At 46.6% G+C, this 16,347-nt stretch overlaps 2 protein-coding genes across 5 annotated transcripts; both read right to left on the bottom strand.

Annotated features, from left to right (window-relative positions):
* Positions 1–1,670: 1,670 nt before the first annotated feature.
* Positions 1,671–3,143, bottom strand: LOC119330713 (F-box/kelch-repeat protein At1g80440-like). Its single transcript, XM_037603833.1, has one exon. It carries the CDS (start codon positions 3,003–3,005, stop codon positions 1,869–1,871), a length of 1,137 nt encoding a protein of 378 aa, XP_037459730.1. The 5' UTR covers positions 3,006–3,143; the 3' UTR covers positions 1,671–1,868.
* A 2,466-nt stretch (positions 3,144–5,609) lies between these two features.
* Positions 5,610–12,699, bottom strand: LOC119328812 (3-hydroxyisobutyryl-CoA hydrolase-like protein 3, mitochondrial). 4 transcript variants are annotated; one of them, XM_037601804.1, is made up of 11 exons: positions 12,422–12,699; positions 11,411–11,512; positions 11,231–11,275; positions 11,024–11,076; positions 9,747–9,881; positions 9,548–9,644; positions 8,813–8,942; positions 8,294–8,472; positions 8,006–8,133; positions 7,824–7,925; positions 5,610–5,894 (listed from the first exon to the last, which is right to left on the bottom strand). In XM_037601804.1, exons 1-11 carry the CDS (start codon positions 12,642–12,644, stop codon positions 5,796–5,798), a joined length of 1,293 nt encoding a protein of 430 aa, XP_037457701.1. In that variant the 5' UTR covers positions 12,645–12,699; the 3' UTR covers positions 5,610–5,795. The 4 variants fall into 4 exon arrangements, with proteins under 4 accessions (XP_037457701.1, XP_037457697.1, XP_037457699.1 ...); XM_037601800.1 differs by lacking the exon at positions 11,024–11,076 and having other exon boundaries at positions 11,211–11,275; positions 12,422–12,698; XM_037601802.1 differs by lacking the exon at positions 11,231–11,275 and having other exon boundaries at positions 12,422–12,698.
* Positions 12,700–16,347: the final 3,648 nt, after the last annotated feature.

The following is a 16,347-nucleotide window of genomic DNA, read 5'->3' as shown; positions in this document are numbered from 1 at the left end:
ACACTTTGTGTGATGATCAACTTGAATCACTCTCTGTACTTAGTCTTGATCAACCTTGACTCTTTCCAACTCTATGACCAATCTTTGGATAATTCCTTAATACCACCTTGGTCAACTCATAAACTCCTTGAAACCAACACATGTACTTCAAGAAATGCCTATGGACAAATCCTTCAAATATAACTCAATGCAACCATTAGTCCATAGAGAATGTTATCAATTACCAAAACCACACATGGGGGCACCGCATGTCCTTTCAGCAGTGTCGGCGCAGCCAGCCGCAGACACGGCCGCACAAAGCGTTGGCAGCGCTGGCGGTTGAGGATGGGAACGTCCCCTGTTGCGCCTCCTACGTGTCGCCGTCTAACTTTCGGGGGCGCGTATGGCAGGTGGATAGTGCCGGACTGTGCACGTCCATCATCGATGTTACGTTCACTGGCACCGGCGATGGACAGGTCGCGGACTCCTCCACGGATGACTGGGGCATGGGAGGCAGCAAGGCATTGTGTCCAATGTGGGCTGGTCCCTTCCCATGTTCTACTCTTTCTTGGCGGAATCCACACCTCCACTTCACGGGTCTTGAAACCCGTCGTTGTCCATGAGATGGAGGACGTGGTCGCCGATGCAGAATTCAAAGAAAGTGGATGAGGGCCGCCACGTAGGATAGATTTAGGGTCACGTCATTTTTTTCTAAATGTTTGAAATGTAATGAAAAATGTTCGAAAGTAATTAATTTCGACCGGTTTATGTCAAAAACCGTCGTGTTTGCACAAATTTCGTCTGGCTAGCTTGAAATGTATGTGGGTAGCGTTGAATGGCCACCTCCCGCATCCGTGTCTGCGGATTGGACCATTGTTCACGGACCGGCGGATCGGATTTCAGTCACAAGCGCTCTATTCGCTGTTGCGGTGCAGCTACCCTGTTACATGGTTTTTGAATTTCAGCACTTTCCTTTTACAATAAGGGGCTCTCTGGATTGAAGGATTTTCATAGAAATATTGGAGGATTTCAATTCATAGGATTTTTTTTCTAAGGAAGACCTTTGGATCAAAGGAGCGACATCTCCAAAATTCCAATGGGCTGCATTCCTGCACCTCAATCCTATAGGAATTTCAACATCCACTCTAACCTTTTTTCGACACTGATTCATGTAGAATTGAGGCACTTTTTCTGTGGCTTTTTCTGGAGTTTTTCTGTGTTCCATCCAAGTGACCATTCTATTTTGCACATGCAATCCTGTCAAATTCATGTGTTTTTTAAATTCCTTTGTTTTCTAATGCTGTGATCCAAATAAGCCATAAAGAAGAGTACCCAGCATAGACGGAACAAAAGTCACGGTTAAGCGCGAGCACGAACCCAAAAGCCACATCTGGAGTGAGAAGACGACAAAAGATGGTTCGAGATATGATGAAAACGGGCATCGTCGTCCTTCCAAATTTAGGATAAGCCGTTGCAGAAGCTTCCCAACACTTCACTCTCCAAAAGAATTCTTGTCTTGTCCAGCACAGAGCAAAGCAAAGCAGACCCGCCTTTTGCAACGACGTGTTCTAGAAGGCCTATCTCAACGTCCCGGCTGAACAGAACAAACAGAAAAACGGCACCCATTGGTCGGTGCAAAACAGCTCCGGAATCCTCTCACCGGCGATCGACATCTCGTCTCGCGGCAGACAAAATCGAAAACATTGTTCACTGCAACGATCTTTCTGGGCTCGTTTAACCATCATTTTCTTACACGGGTGCAATGCAAGCTCGAGTCATGGCGCGAAAAGGCGCAGCCCTCGCAGACGCGCATTGATGCGTTATATGCACACATATACTACCTCTATGTACACTATTCATGGTTCTGTACACACGCTTAGGTGATCAGATCAGATCTCTAGGAAGCAGGCGGCCTGCACGTGCCCGGAGAACTCCGGCGGCGCCGGGGCGCGCGCCCAGGACGCGGCCTTGCCGTTGCCGGCCTCGTCGCGCAGCATGTACACGGTCTGGTCGCCTCCGTGGCAGCCTGAGCCGATCACCACGACGCGGCCGCCGGGGATGGCGGAGACGGTCGACGCCGTGCGGGCGTCCCCCGGCACGGACGCCACCGTGCGCCACCCCGCCGAGGCGCCGCCGTCGCGCGCCACGAGGTTCCCTTCGCGGAGCATGTACATGCGCTCGGCTCCGGGCGCCACGCAGCAGGTTCTCGGGCACGCGCCGTCCTCGAGCAGGCCCTCCTGGACGGTGTCCCAGGCCGCCGTCGCCGGGTCGAAGGCCTCGGCGGAGCCGGCGAAGCGGCCCTGCGCCTGCGTCGGGTACCCGCCGACGACCAGGAACCTGCCGCCGACGCAGAGCCCGCGCGGCTCGTCGCGCTCCTCCGCCATGTCCGGGAGCGCGGCCCACGCGTCGGCGTCCGGGTCGTACGCGAGCGCCGACCGGAGCGCGTTCTTCTCCTCGTCGTGCCCGCCGGCGACGTACACGGCCCCGCCGACGGCCGCGGTGGCGAAGAAGGACCGGCGCGGGCCCGGCATGGGCGCCCCGCGGCGCCACGCGCCGGTCAGGAAGTCGTACACGTACACCGAGTCCGTCGGCGCCCACGACTCCGGGTCCCACCCGCCGACGGCCACCAGCCGCTTCCTCCCCTGCGGGCCGTCCACCGCGGCGACCTGGCAGAACAGGGGCAGGCTCCCGGTCGGGCCGGGCAGCACCGGGAGCGGAGCCCACCGCCCCGCCACCGGGTCCAGCAGCACCATCCTGTAGTTGTTCGCGGGTCCGCCGTTGGCCGCCGACGCCGACGCGTGCTTCTGCGCCGGGCCAGGCTCGACGCGCTCGGGCTGCGCCTGGACCATGGCGAGCACCGGGCGCGCCAGCCCCTCGGCGCGGCGCAGGCGGCCGTAGTCCGGCGACTCGACCTCCTCCTTCCACTGCCGCGAGATGCGGCGCACGGCGGGCAGCTGGTCGAAGCCCACCCTGATGAGGCACTCCCTCGCCACCTCCTCCGGCAACCCCGGAATCAGGTCGCCCATCGCTGACGCCGCAAATGAACCGAGCAAGAAACGAGTGAGAGGACGAAGAGCTTGCTTGATTTGTTCTGCGTGCTGATGTTCTTTCTTGTGTGCGGCGAGTGGCGGGAGTGGCGCGCCGTATTTATACGGGGTGTTGGGGGCGGAGCAGAGGAAACAGAGGAATCGATGGGTTTCTGAATTAAGTGGGGATGTGCGTGTGGGCCCGGGGCGGTTTGGAGCTTATCGTGGCGTGCTTGCGCGGGGGCGGATTCTTCCAGATCTTTTAGCGGCGTCGCGGTCCGCGAGAGGGACGACAGTGTCGTGGTGCAGTAGGCGATCTGTATGTGGTATGGCGGCGGTGCAAGGGAAGGGATAAGATGGATTTTCTCAAGGTTTATCACTTGCTATCCGAACTGTACCATACGCCTAGCGGAAGCTCTTTTTTTTTGGTAAGGTTGCAATCTCGTATCTGGGCCAGATTTGCGTCTTCCCAAGCAAAGTACCACAGGAGAAGTGGAGATGATAGGAAGCGTGCGGTGTGCGCATGGATATGCCCAGACTGACACTGGAGTGCTGATTTTTAGGAGTGGTGTGAAGCAAATTCCAAATCCAATTGGCGTCTCCTTCGAAAAAGAGAAGGGAAGCCGCTGCCGAGCCCGTCTACGGATGGATCTCAAAAGCCGTGGTGGCGCCGGGAAACCAATGCGCAAGGCCCACGTTGGCCTAAAAAAAATCCGTGCGCTGGTGCATGATTACCATGTCGGCTTCGTCCTGCTCCGAACGGATAGATTATTCGTCCGAGTCAGCCGCAGCTCACGGTTCTTCTTCTTCTATTCGGCAGCAGCAGTTTCCGCCGCAGCCCACCGCAGCTGATTGAGTACTCCACGGCATCGGCCCACGTGTGCGGTCCGGATGAGATAGACATGGAGTTTAATTTAATTAAAACGCTCACACTTGAGGTGACGCGTGGCCTTGGTGTCAAGGAAATAGTACTCCAGCGATTTGGCTCTCTCTTTTTTTTTGACCTCGCCGGCATGTGTCGGAAGCTGCACAGTTCACAGGTCGGAGCGCCGCGCCGTACGTCCGTCGTCGTCACGAGAGCTGCAGGCCCGCGCCACACGTCCGAAGCCGCATGGTTTTCCATAAGGGTTCCACTACTATCAGAGAGAGATGAGAACATCTCTAGCTAAAGCTGAACTGAAAAAAGAAAAGCCGCATGCTTTTCGGCCGAAATTCCCTGTTTTTCGCTAAAAAAATTAGTAGTAATCTTGTGTCGTGCTTGTAAATTTTGAACTACGTACATACCAATGGCGTTTTCTCTTCCTCAACTTCGCCGCTTCCTGAGGAGAATTCCCCGTTCGAAACGCTGACAGAGGGTAGTACAGTACTAGAACAAAGAACGAAGGAAACTCAGTTGCTAACAAATAATGTCCCGTACGCTTGCACTTGCTTCGGTTGGGAATACCTTTCACCTTTACCATGAGGAACACTCCGTAAAAACGAGCCACAAGTGGAGTGGACGCATCACATCGTAAATCCGGAGCCAATTATGGAGAAAACAACGGGTAGCGCACAGGGGGACGGAACGGCCCGGCCTGTCGGCCTCGGTATAACGCAGTGGACGGGATCGCTCCCCCGCTCTGCCCGTTGCGATCCGTAATCCTATCTCCTCCCCGGGGGGACCCACGCCACATGCTGAGCGCCTGAGCCCCTCCTCCCGCGTCGCCATCAGCCGTGCCATCGTCGCATCCCCGGTTCCCCCGCCCCGCCGCGGCGCCGCCGCATCGCCGGCCTTATCCGGTTATCCCCGGAGAACGGCCCCGCGTCTCCTTTACGCTTGCCTCTGAACTGATAGGGCTGGTCATCGTCCGCCCGGTAACGCGAGGGGGCGGAAGCCGGAAGGCACAAATCCGTCGAGAGCGCCGACGCGACTGTGTGCGTCGCTGTCAGTCCCGGTGCCGTTGGCAGCGGCAAGTCGGTCATGCTTTACGCGCGCATCATGCGATGCCTCGTCGGCTCGCCGTCCGTCGCCTTATCAGGACTGCTGGATGCCTGGATTGGGGTGTGGTCATGCTGAAATGGAAGGTCCTATTGTTTTGTCTCTAGCAAAACACTGCATCCATCACCGGGCTTATCGCCCGCAGGGCACACGGCGCCGCTGCCTGCTTGTACGTAGGGAACATCTGCCCTGGCCCACGGAAAGTAGCCAGCCACCAAGAAAATACATGAAGTTGACGACCATCTGGGTTACATAAATATACCAACATAAATATGGAAAGGCGCCCGTCGAAATGATGGTGGGTACACACTGTTTACCAGAACAGATAGCGAGTTAATTAAGGGCTGAAAACGAAATGACGGGTAACTTCCCGTCGCCAGGCAGCTCGTCAGTCTCCCCATACGTCAGTTGTACCAGATATTCCCGTCGCCAGGCAGCTCGTCAGTCTCCCCATACGTCAGTTGTACCAGATACATGTACACGTTTGTTAGAATCTGCTGGCCGGACAATGTTTTTTCAGTCCCAGTGTTCTTCCGGTGGGATTCAGTGTTTTCTCAGGCACGTCATAGGGTATGACATACTACCCAGTGGCACTGCAGAAGTAAAACCCTGAACCTGAATCTATGTGCTTCAGCTCCATCAAATAAACCGCTGCATCAAATGCTGATAATCAAACTCTGTTTTTCAGACAATGCACTCCAGGCAAATTTATTGGCTCAATGGATAGCCGTATGTATGTTTGTAATTTCCTATTACATCATTGGAAGGATAAAGGGTGTTGTGGTCACAGCATTCTGGGCTGCTACAGAAGATCACACATTCAACTCAGCATCGGCAGCTAATGGTTCGAAAACTGATTCGACCTCATCCATGTTTACGTCTTCCAGAGTTGCTGGACTCCATTTTGGATTCTGCAAGTGACAAGACGATTCAACGGAATGATTAGGGGTATAATACTGATCCCTTAGGTTAAATGAACCACTATCACATTAGATTTTAGATAACCCTCCCCAGCATGAATAGGTAAATGACGTCACACCATGAGTAAAATGCACAAAATGTATGCATTTAATGTGTGCCGCTGTGCCTTATACTCCCTTCAGGTTAAATGAACCACTATCACATTAGATTTTAGATAACCTTCCCCGGCATGAGTATGTAAATGACGTCACACCATGAGTAAAATGCACAAAACGTATGCATTTAATGTGTGCTGCTATGCCTTATACTCCCTCCCTCCAGAATTACTTATTGCTCAAATGGGTATATCTACTATTAAAAATACGTCTAGATACATCCATTTGGGCGACAATTAATTTTGGATGGAGGTAGTATTTTGGTTGCTAGCTTGAACATGAGCTCTCTACCTAATCTTGCAAGATAAACAGACAACAGTCCAAAGTGCATTATAGTTTAATGTAAAATAGACTTTTGCCCAATTTTGCAAGACATAGATGACACCAGGATCTAATATTTTATTATTTCTGATTTAATGTTTCAAAAAGTTCAGACTATCTCAAAGCTTAAATAGTAGAACAAGATTAGGTACTCTCTCTGTCCGAAAAAGCTTGTCCCTCAAATGGATGTATCTAGCACTAACTTGGTGCTAGATACATCCAATTGAGGGACAAGCTTGGGACAAGCTTTTTCGGACGGAGGGAGTACAAGTTATCCTACATTATCTGATTCAAGACAAATTTCAATCTATATGTGGAGAGAGCAGCCATTGCAGTTCCTACTTTAAAATATTGCCATTGCACAACAGACCAGGGGTCTACGGCTATCTGTATGCCGAAAAAAGGGAAAAGGACAGACCCAGTGCTAGAAACTCCCACCAGGTGGGGTCTGGGCAAGGATTGCATGAGGCAAGCCTTACCCCTGCACAGTGCAATGCAGAGAGGCTGAGTCGAAACCAAGACCTCTTGGCACAAGTGGGCAGAAGGCTGCTTCGAAACCAAGACCTCTTGGCACAAGTGGACAGTACTTCACCACTGCCCAGGCCTGTCCTTCTCTATCTGTGCCCAATGATTATAAAAATGCAGTCACGATTCAGGTGATTTATATAGTTAAGTCAAATCAGTGAACTGGGTCATATTTGGAGAGGAACAAGCTATGGGCAGAACGCATTTTTAGGCCCTATAATAAGCATAGGCCATATTTCCAAGGGAGGCTTAAGCCACGCTTTGGCAAGCCTTTTTCTCCCTGCCAAAAGCCATAAGTAGTCAGAACAGACTTACTCACATAGGTTATGACACAAGGCCACCTTGGCTCAGTCTTTGCTTCGGTGGGCTTTTGCAGAAGGGAGGTTGATAAAGGCATATAAAACCACTGGATGTTCATGGTATGAACCCATCTGTGCTAATGGTATAAAAACCATGTATGGGCATGGGCCAGCATGGCCCTATGGTTTTTTGCGGTTAGCCAAAAACAGGCTTATGCATAAGCAACAGCTGAGCCAAAATCAGGGGAAGTAGCTCCTGGCCTTACAAGCTGAACAAGTCTTAGCTGGCTAATTTGTCTTGTTTGTGGAAACTGGCATGCGGAGTAAAGCATACTTGAGTGCTCATAATGCCAGTACAACCCATCAGGTAGGTTTAAGCTTATGTCAAGTTTGAACTTAGGATTTGTAGAACTTATGGTCTAAAAGTTGATAGTGGAAAGGAAAACGTTCTAACTGGTTGGACCCCCTATAGGCTTACAGCATAGATCATAGGTGGAGGCCCATGAAACACATGTAGCACACACAACAACATGTGTCTCTGCCTCTAGTGAAAATAAAAACCCTTTTGGACAGAACAATTTAAAATTTTGAGATTGAAAAATAAAACCATATGACTTGCCTGGTCCTTGTCAACTAAGACAGCGCGTACGCCTTCAGCAAAATCACTTCGAACCGATGATCTTAAGGCAATGCGGTACTCCAATTTCATAACACCAGCCAACTGAATGTGCCAAGCAACAGAATAATAAGAAAAACTTAAGGAAATAGAAATGTTCAATGGTACAGGATACAGGAGACTACCTTAGATAGATAATTTTCATTGTTCCCATATGACGATGCAACTCGAGAGAAATGTTTCTGTGTTAAACAAAGAGAAAACGGAGCACCTTTCTTAAGTCCTGCTAAAGCATCATTGGCCCATTCTGACACTGCAGCCAACAAAATAAAGAACAATTTACCCATATGCATTCATTCTTCTCTAGTCAGTACTGCAGTAGACTTGGTTCTTATATAGAACAGGCCATTCAAATAAAAGTAGTTAGCACTGTTTTCACTATATCAGAAAGGGGACGGTTAACAGAAGATTACCTGTGGCATCACCACTTTGACTACGCTTCTTTAGCTCTTCCACAGATTCAGTAGCTGATTTATCAGGACCAAAAGAAGAAACGATATCCGGTAAAAGCTTTTCTAATTGGGGCACCGACTCAAGTTCCTTCTTGTACCCAGTCAGGAGTGACTCAACATCTTTGTGAGGATCAGCAGTGCTGCAACAAGACAAAGAGAACCACATATGTCAAGATACTACTAAAATAGTATAGAAATATTGCAAGCACTTGCTATGTCATAAATCTAAGATATTATTCCCTCCATTCACAAATATAAGATGTTCTAACTTTTTTTATAAATCGGATGTATATAGACACACTTTAGTGTGTTTGTTTACTCATTTCAGTCTGTACGTAGTTCATATTGAAATATCCAAAACATCATATATTTGTGAACGGAGGGAGTAATACATAGTAGAGAACTATAAAATATAGATAGTTACTATAGTTGCATATTAATGTGTTCAGTATGTTTTGGCCAAGTAAGTTAGATACATACAAGTTAGCACTCAGGAGGGATTCCTTGAGTGAACCCAAGTCCCCGGAAGGTACATAATGGGTTCCGAGACCTATGAACAGAGCATCAGCAGGTGAAGATATTCTTTTTCCTGTCATCCCAAGGTAAGCTCCTGAAAGAAGATTTATTATTTATTTTTGCGAAGAGAAAGGAGCAGATGTTAGTGAAAAGGATAAAGTAAATAAGGACGCTATATGATTTATACACACTTTATCCATCTGGGAACAGAGAAAGCCACAGCAATCTCACAGTATTAGTGCAAAGAACAACTCAGGATAGCATAAGTAAAGATCTGGCATACAGCCCATTCACCATAACTGAACAATAGTTGCATAAGTAGCATGAAAGATTCAGAGTTCAGAACTGTTCAGCACGTTCCAGAATACAGAAAAAAGAGAACTTGTATTAAATATTCAAATGATTATGCTCCACCAAAAATGATCATCCAGACACCCACACAACAGAAATTGAGATAAAAGGGATAGCAAAAATAAGATAACAGAGAAACACAACAAGGTGTGGACATCAAGACACATAGGAGTGTATGATGTAGGGAGGGAGGGTATGGTTCTGACTACTGTACAACTAGCTAGCGATGCAATACATGCCATCAAGTTGGAAACATGATGGTTATACGGTCATAGAGAAATTACTAGCAGAAGATACCACCTACAAATTGATAAACTAGAGGGAGGAAGGGAGGATACAGAAGCATACCGACTGCACCCCCTCCTGGCGCTTTTGCACCGATGTAAGCAAAGCCAACATCTGGGAACAAGCCAATACCATTTTCCGGCATGGCCAGGAGTGTTCTCTGTAATAGTAGCACATTGAAAAGCATGATCACAGTCTTTATAATGCAGAAGTTGAAAGTAGACCTCATTAGTAAAGAGAAAATTGAGTTGCAAACAATTGCCTCCGTAATAATGCGGTAGCGGCCATGTCCAGACAATCCAATTCCAAACCCCATGGTTACACCATCCATCAAGCATATATAAGGTTTTGCATACTCATGTATCTTGCAAATCAAAGAGTACTCAGCTGTGAAGACCTGAGAAGGAACACTGTATCTCTTAGTGATGCAAATGATAAAAATATACATTCAGCTATTTTCATTTACCAATGCAACGCAGAAGAGACACACCAAGGAGCACAGGCTAAGGTTAGTACATGCAGAATTATGTGTATTGACTATTAAACATTACTTTATACAGGGAGACACAACAAGGAGCAGCTAGGCATACAAAATCTTAGCAGTTAGCACTGCACAATATTTCCATTTAGCAAATACCAATGCTACAAAAAGTAAACACAGCAAGGAGCACAAGGTACTAGTAAGACAAGCAGATTTGTGTCTATTAAACATTAGTTATTCAACAATAACATATAGAGGGTGCTTCTCAGCAGTGTACCAGTTACAAAATCAGCTAAGAATTACAAAGTCTTAGTACTATGAATAAATAGATGTATTGTACGATTCTAGAGAACTGATCCTGGTTATATTGGTATTGTAATGTTAGACGGAGAGTGGGTGAAAGAAGCAGGTAGTGTTACAAGAATAGATAGTGAGTAGTGACTTGTGGGTGATATATAAACCCTCTTTAAAAATGTACATTCCATAACTTCGGAGATAACAAAAAGCATAAATATCAGTACAGGAAAACTATAGCTCGTTATATTCTTTCATTTTCCATGTGATTGGAATCAATCAATAGAATGCTTGTAACTCAGATTTGTCTTTTTCCTTTTCATGCTATGAAAATCAACCAATGGAATGGCAATATCTCATTTTTTACTGTTGACGTGATATACCACATCGGTTTCTAGTCTTTTGTATCCCAGAAATGGGGTAACCATTAGAGTTGATATTTTGTTTGGAATTGTCCTCATGGACACTATATATCAATCCTTCCAACTCAACAGGGCATTGAATTCATATGTTCCGTTATATGGCAGCATTAGTGGTTCACAGTCAATAATTAAGTAAATGTTATGTTTAGATGCATCAATGAGTGAAATATTGAATTATAATTCAGAGTGTTGCAGAATCATTTGAATTATTACATTAGTTCGAAGTTGGCTGCGAAATTCAGGTTTTTCAATTGTTCCTTCAGATTGGAGTACAATTTCAACTATGTATTTTATAACAATGCAACTCATTTCTCGGACACAAACAAGGTCTTATTGCTAGACCTCTATTATCTCTGGCATAGTGCAATCAATAGCAAGTCTCTTCACATCCCCACCTGCAGATTACACTAAGCAGCAGTCACTATCTGTGCAAATTTGAGAAATGCTATAACAACAACATACTGATGCCGCATACATTTTTGAACAAAAAATAATGATAAAAGAACCATCAGTTCTAAAAGTGAAAGACCTTTTGCACAAGTGATGTGCTCTTGTCCTTTTGAATTTCCGCTGCAACACCCTTAATATCCATCCCTGCATTGGCCATGAATCGTATTTGAAAACATATCCAATGCTCCGGAGACAAAAAGGCAATACAGCATGTTCAATGTCCAAGGCATATCTTATTCACCACGTAGAAAGGGGGGACAAAATGGAGGGAAAAAATACCAGCTGAGAATGCGCGGGGAGAACTGCTTTCCACAAGAATGCACTTCACATTTGGATTTGTTTCCCATTCATCAAGAAATGCCTTGTACCTAAGGTCCATTTCTGCACACATTTGAGGTAACAACTATGTGAGTGGAGCTCAATAAGGTATCAAACAAACATTCTATGGGGGAGGGGGGAGATGTAAATGGGGTAGGCCCATTACATGCCGCACAAGGCAGTTAGTTCGTGTAAAAGATAACATTTACTTAATGACAAAACACCTCTAGGAAGCCATTTATATTGTAACAGGGGAGTAGTAAATTGCCCATCGCAGCAGTTCAATAGACACGTGTTGCACCAAACCATCCCAATTTGGACATCAGGTTCACACGGCAGGAACCATATTTTTCGTAGGACTTCAGGAGATGTTGTAAGATTAGAATCCCTCTAATCAATATTATCAATCATATGCCCCTGGTGTTCATGTTTCCTGGTTCCATCGCTTGGCAAATAGAGGACACCTCCCGCTTGAACCAAGCATGTACGCCCGCCATCAACGGCGACACAGTCACTGTGCAGCAAGAAACGAGGCACATGTGTGACCTCTTTGTGTGGGCCTACGACGTGGCATGCCAGCTTCGAGTGGCCAGCCAGATCAATGGGCTCACATGATTGCCCAAAATATACACACGCTGCCATACTGTCACGTGTCATGTGAAATGAATGGCAACATCTGGCGTTGTCAGTGTAGGCGGAGTATTTAGCAGCGAATTAATTTCAGTTGATGTCTAGTCACTCGCTATACTTCGGATGTACAGGCCGAACTGAAATCCCGCGCAGTACACTAGGTAAGCACTACTTTAAAAAAAACTACACTGAACGCAGCGCGACGCGAATTTCACCTAATCATCCGCAACCTAGCAAAATAGGGAGGATCGGGCGAGTAAATCAAGGTATTCCTGCCCAAATCACGCCGCAAGGCACGCCGGCGCAACCGGTCAGGAGAAAGAGGAGGAGGGCGATCCGCACCGAGGTTCATGGCGTTGAGGGCCTTGGGGCGGTCGAGGGTGATGACGGCGACGCCGTTGGGGAAGACGCGGCCCTTCACGAACTCCTCCGCGGCGGCGGCGGCCATGGCGACGAAGCGGCGGCCGAGGCGGAGGGGGGCGAGGCTAGGGCTCGGGGCTAGGGTTTGGGAGGAGGAGAAGAAGGCAGCGGTGGAGATCGGGATGCGAGAGAGCAGAGCTCGCATAGCGACGTGACTGAAGGTGAAGTGCTGGGCGACAGGTGGACACGACGATAAGTGGTTTGCTCAAAATGCCGTGACGGCGATGGAGATGAAGGGGTGAACTGGCACATTTTCTTTTTTAGAATCCAGTACAATGTGAGCATCTCTGTTCGGCCGCAGCGGATTTCGGCCCTCGACACGTAAAACCACACGAAGCAATTGACCACGATTTTGATAAATAAAATTTGAAAATTCCAAAAATTCAAATACAGTTTTGACGAACATAGTTTTCGTGCCACAACCCAAAAAACATTGCATTCGTCATCACTCATCCATCATCATTACAAGATGAAAATCTTCACTGACACCATTTCCACCACCACTTGCCGAACCACCATGCCCACCGAACCTTGGCACCACATAGCCTTTTCCGTAGATGGAGATCTAGTGACTTGTCTTCAGCAAACTGGCCCCCAACCATCTGCCGTTGAAACCACATCCAAGGGACAGCAGTGAAGGGAAGCAAAAAAAGACTCACACTTATGTCCAGGCACCCATCCAGCACGGATTTGTGGCGGGGAAAACAAGGACAAGGGCGGCTTTGGTGCGAAGAGACGGCTCGGAGCAGCCGAGCGCCGTCGCCTCGGAGGATAGGCAGCGCCGCGCGGCTGTGAGGGCCGGGGAGGTGTGCCCCGACAGGCCGGGAAGCTGCTGCTGCAAGCGCCGTGCGGGCCGGGGAGGAGGTCCGCCGCAGATCGAGGAGGAGCGCCGCCCGCGCGGGCCAGGGAGGAGCGCCGCCGTAGATCAGCTGCGCCGGCCGACCTCCTTGCTCACGTCGCTCGGACCCGCCCGCCCCTCCCCGGCGTCGGCCCTCTAGCTACCAGGTGAGTGAGGCGACCCTACCCCAATCCCATCTCCTCCCACCGGCAATCCCCCGACGATGTGGTTCTTCTGGAGCACCACCGGTGGTGTAGATAGTGGATTTGAGTGGATTCCCTTAAATTGAACTGTACTAAGAATTTTTCCATTGAAATTCAGTATTGTGCTTGTTGTCTCTTAATAGAAGATCTGAAGAAAACTATACAGTGAAAGCATGGAAATATTGTTTGATGCTTCTCTGCAATGACAAGTAGTTTTTGAATTATACTGATGGAAATTGACATGTACCGTGTATTGTTTTGAATTTCAATGACAAGTACCATGAAAGCATGGAAATTGACATTGGCAAGTAACAAATCTAAAGTATGTATTGATGGAAATTTACAAGTAGCAATGTGAAGTAGCTTTTAAATTTCACTGATGGAAATTTACAAGTAGCAATGTGAAGTAGTTTTTAAATTTCACTGATGGAATTTGACATGTACTGTGCACAACAACCAAATCATGTATATGTACTGTGAATAACAGCCTTTTTTTGCATATGAGCTTGTCTTGTTGCATTGTTTAGTCACCGGACCGGTCCGCCATTAATTGTACGTGTCTTTTTGGTTTTTGGCAGAATTTGGCTCGATAAGTTTCTCAAGGGGAAGCACAAATCAACTAAAGCTACCGCACCAACAAAAAAAAAGGAGCAAAGGTATGTTGCAATGGGTACATCATATGTTTTATTGTTCATTTGTAAACTAATTACTATACTTTTCATTGGCAGCAACAAAAGAAAAAGAAAGGGGAAGCTCCAAATAAAAAGAATGGTGTGCAGCCTCAAGTACAAGTGAAGAGGTATGAAAACAACAAAGGAACAGATTTGGAGCTTCAAGAATGGAATGACATCATCAGTTTCACCCAGCAGGTCTTGTCGGCTACACCTTGTGATGATGCTGGTATGTTCTAGCATGCAAGTTCGTTAGATCGTATTTTGGACATGGTTAACTATAGTATTTTGGGGCTAACCATAGTATTTTGTGGCTTAATTGTACAAGTCAAATGGCCAATTTCTACCCTTGGATCATTGTTTCAGTAGTACCACTTGGTTCCGAAATTGTACAAGAACTTATGAATTTCAATGACAAGTGGCTTGTTGTCTGTTAAGACATCTGAAGAAAGGTGTGTTGTATGGAAGGATGGCAATATTGCTTACTATTGCTCTTCAATTTTCTGCAAAAAAATGTAGCTTATCTATGCTAATTTCTGAACAGTAGTCACATATTGTTTATTTCTGCTAAGCTTTGTTAATTTCTGTACTATGTGGGAGTAGTACACTAGGTGAAAAAAAACTGTAGATTATCTTTGCTAATTTCTGTAGTGTAGATTATCTCTGCTTATTTCTGTACTAGCACAAGAGAGTAACATATTCTCTCTTCTAAGTAGATTCATTCTCTGCAAAAAAAAACTGTAGTTTATTTCTACAAAAATGGTAGCTTATCTCTACTAACTTTTTGATTCATTTTTTGCAAAAAAAGAACTGTAGCTTATCTCTGCAAAAAAACATGTTCTCTTATCTCTACCATATTCTTTTATTCAGTACATATATAAGTTGTTAGTACTATTACATTTGTATTGTTAGCTGACTGAAAACTGTTGATTGTACTATCTAGTGACTGAACGGCCAAGGCTGAAGCATTTTCTTTGTTAAGCTATGTTGGATGGATGCCCAGGTGTAGTGTGGATGCCTTTTTTGCTTTGGGTCACTGTTGTCCGTTAGATGTTGTTTGGAGGGCTGATAAGAGGGAGTCAGTTACAACGTGACTTGCTAGAGGCAAGTCACTGGATCTCAGTCCCTTTTCAGGGTAGCCTTCTCCTCTCCAAGACCTTCAACCTTGCTATGTCATACCATTCTTTGGTGAACCCATCCATGTCATTTCGATTCATCATCATTATCTTGTTCTCCTCTTGAAGGAGCTTGGCCATGGATTTGTTCTCCTCGACCATGGCTCTTCTCCTCAATGACGGCCTTGTGCATGGTCTTTTACTTGAGTAGTTGCCACTTCTCTTGCTTTTCTTGAGCCTTCTTCTCGGCCAACTCCTTCTTTACCTCCAATGTCTTGATCACCAATGCCTCATTGGACTTTAACCATGTGATCTAGCTTGTCCCGCAAGCTTGATGCTTCCACTTCCCTCTTGATCTTCTCCTTGGTCTTCTTGTTTTCATCGGGATTGTTCTTATTTCTTGGGTCATTATCATCATCATCATCATCCATCCTGGTGAGTGCACCTCTCTTCGGTGGAGATTCTTTCTCAATCAACTTCCACTTCTCGCTATCGAAGAAATTTCTAACAATGCTCTAGTTGAAATGACTTGCCACCGAAAGCTTCCATGTCCTTTGAAGGTAATATGCCCTAGAGGCAATAATAAAGTTGTTATTTATATTTCCTTATATCATGGTAAATGTTTATCATTCATGTTAGAATTGTATTAACCGAAAACTTAGTACATGTGTGAATACATAGACAAACAGAGTGTCCCTAGTATGCCTCTACTTGACTAGCTCGTTAATCAAAGATGGTTAAAGTTTCCTGACCATAGACATGTGTTGTCATTTGATAAACGGGATCACATCATTACATAATGATGTGATGGACAAGACCCATCCGTTAGCTTAGCATTATGATCGTCTAGTTTCATTGCTATTGCTTTCTTCATGACTTATACATATTCCTCTGACTATGAGATTATGCAACTTCGAAATATCTAAGGACACCTTGTGTGCTATCAAACATCACAACGTAACTGGGTGATTGTAAAGATGCTCTACAGGTGTATCCGAAGGTGTTTATTGAGTTGGCATAG

Source organism: Triticum dicoccoides, chromosome 7A (assembly GCF_002162155.2).
Source record: "Triticum dicoccoides isolate Atlit2015 ecotype Zavitan chromosome 7A, WEW_v2.0, whole genome shotgun sequence".
Taxonomy (NCBI): domain Eukaryota; kingdom Viridiplantae; phylum Streptophyta; class Magnoliopsida; order Poales; family Poaceae; genus Triticum; species Triticum dicoccoides.
This window is presented reverse-complemented; position numbering and strand designations above follow the sequence as displayed.

Coding starts and splice junctions, on each gene's coding strand:
- LOC119330713 (XM_037603833.1), bottom strand. CDS start 3,005: ATGGGCGACCTGATTCCGGGGTTGCCGGAGGAGGTGGCGAGGGAGTGC.
- LOC119328812 (XM_037601804.1), bottom strand. CDS start 12,644: ATGCGAGCTCTGCTCTCTCGCATCCCGATCTCCACCGCTGCCTTCTTC. Junction 9,882..11,023: donor CTATGCCAGAGATAATAGAG/GTCTAGCAATAA, acceptor GTTCCTTCTCAG/GTCTTCACAGCTGAGTACTC. Junction 9,645..9,746: donor GCTACCGCATTATTACGGAG/GCAATTGTTTGC, acceptor CTACTATTACAG/AGAACACTCCTGGCCATGCC.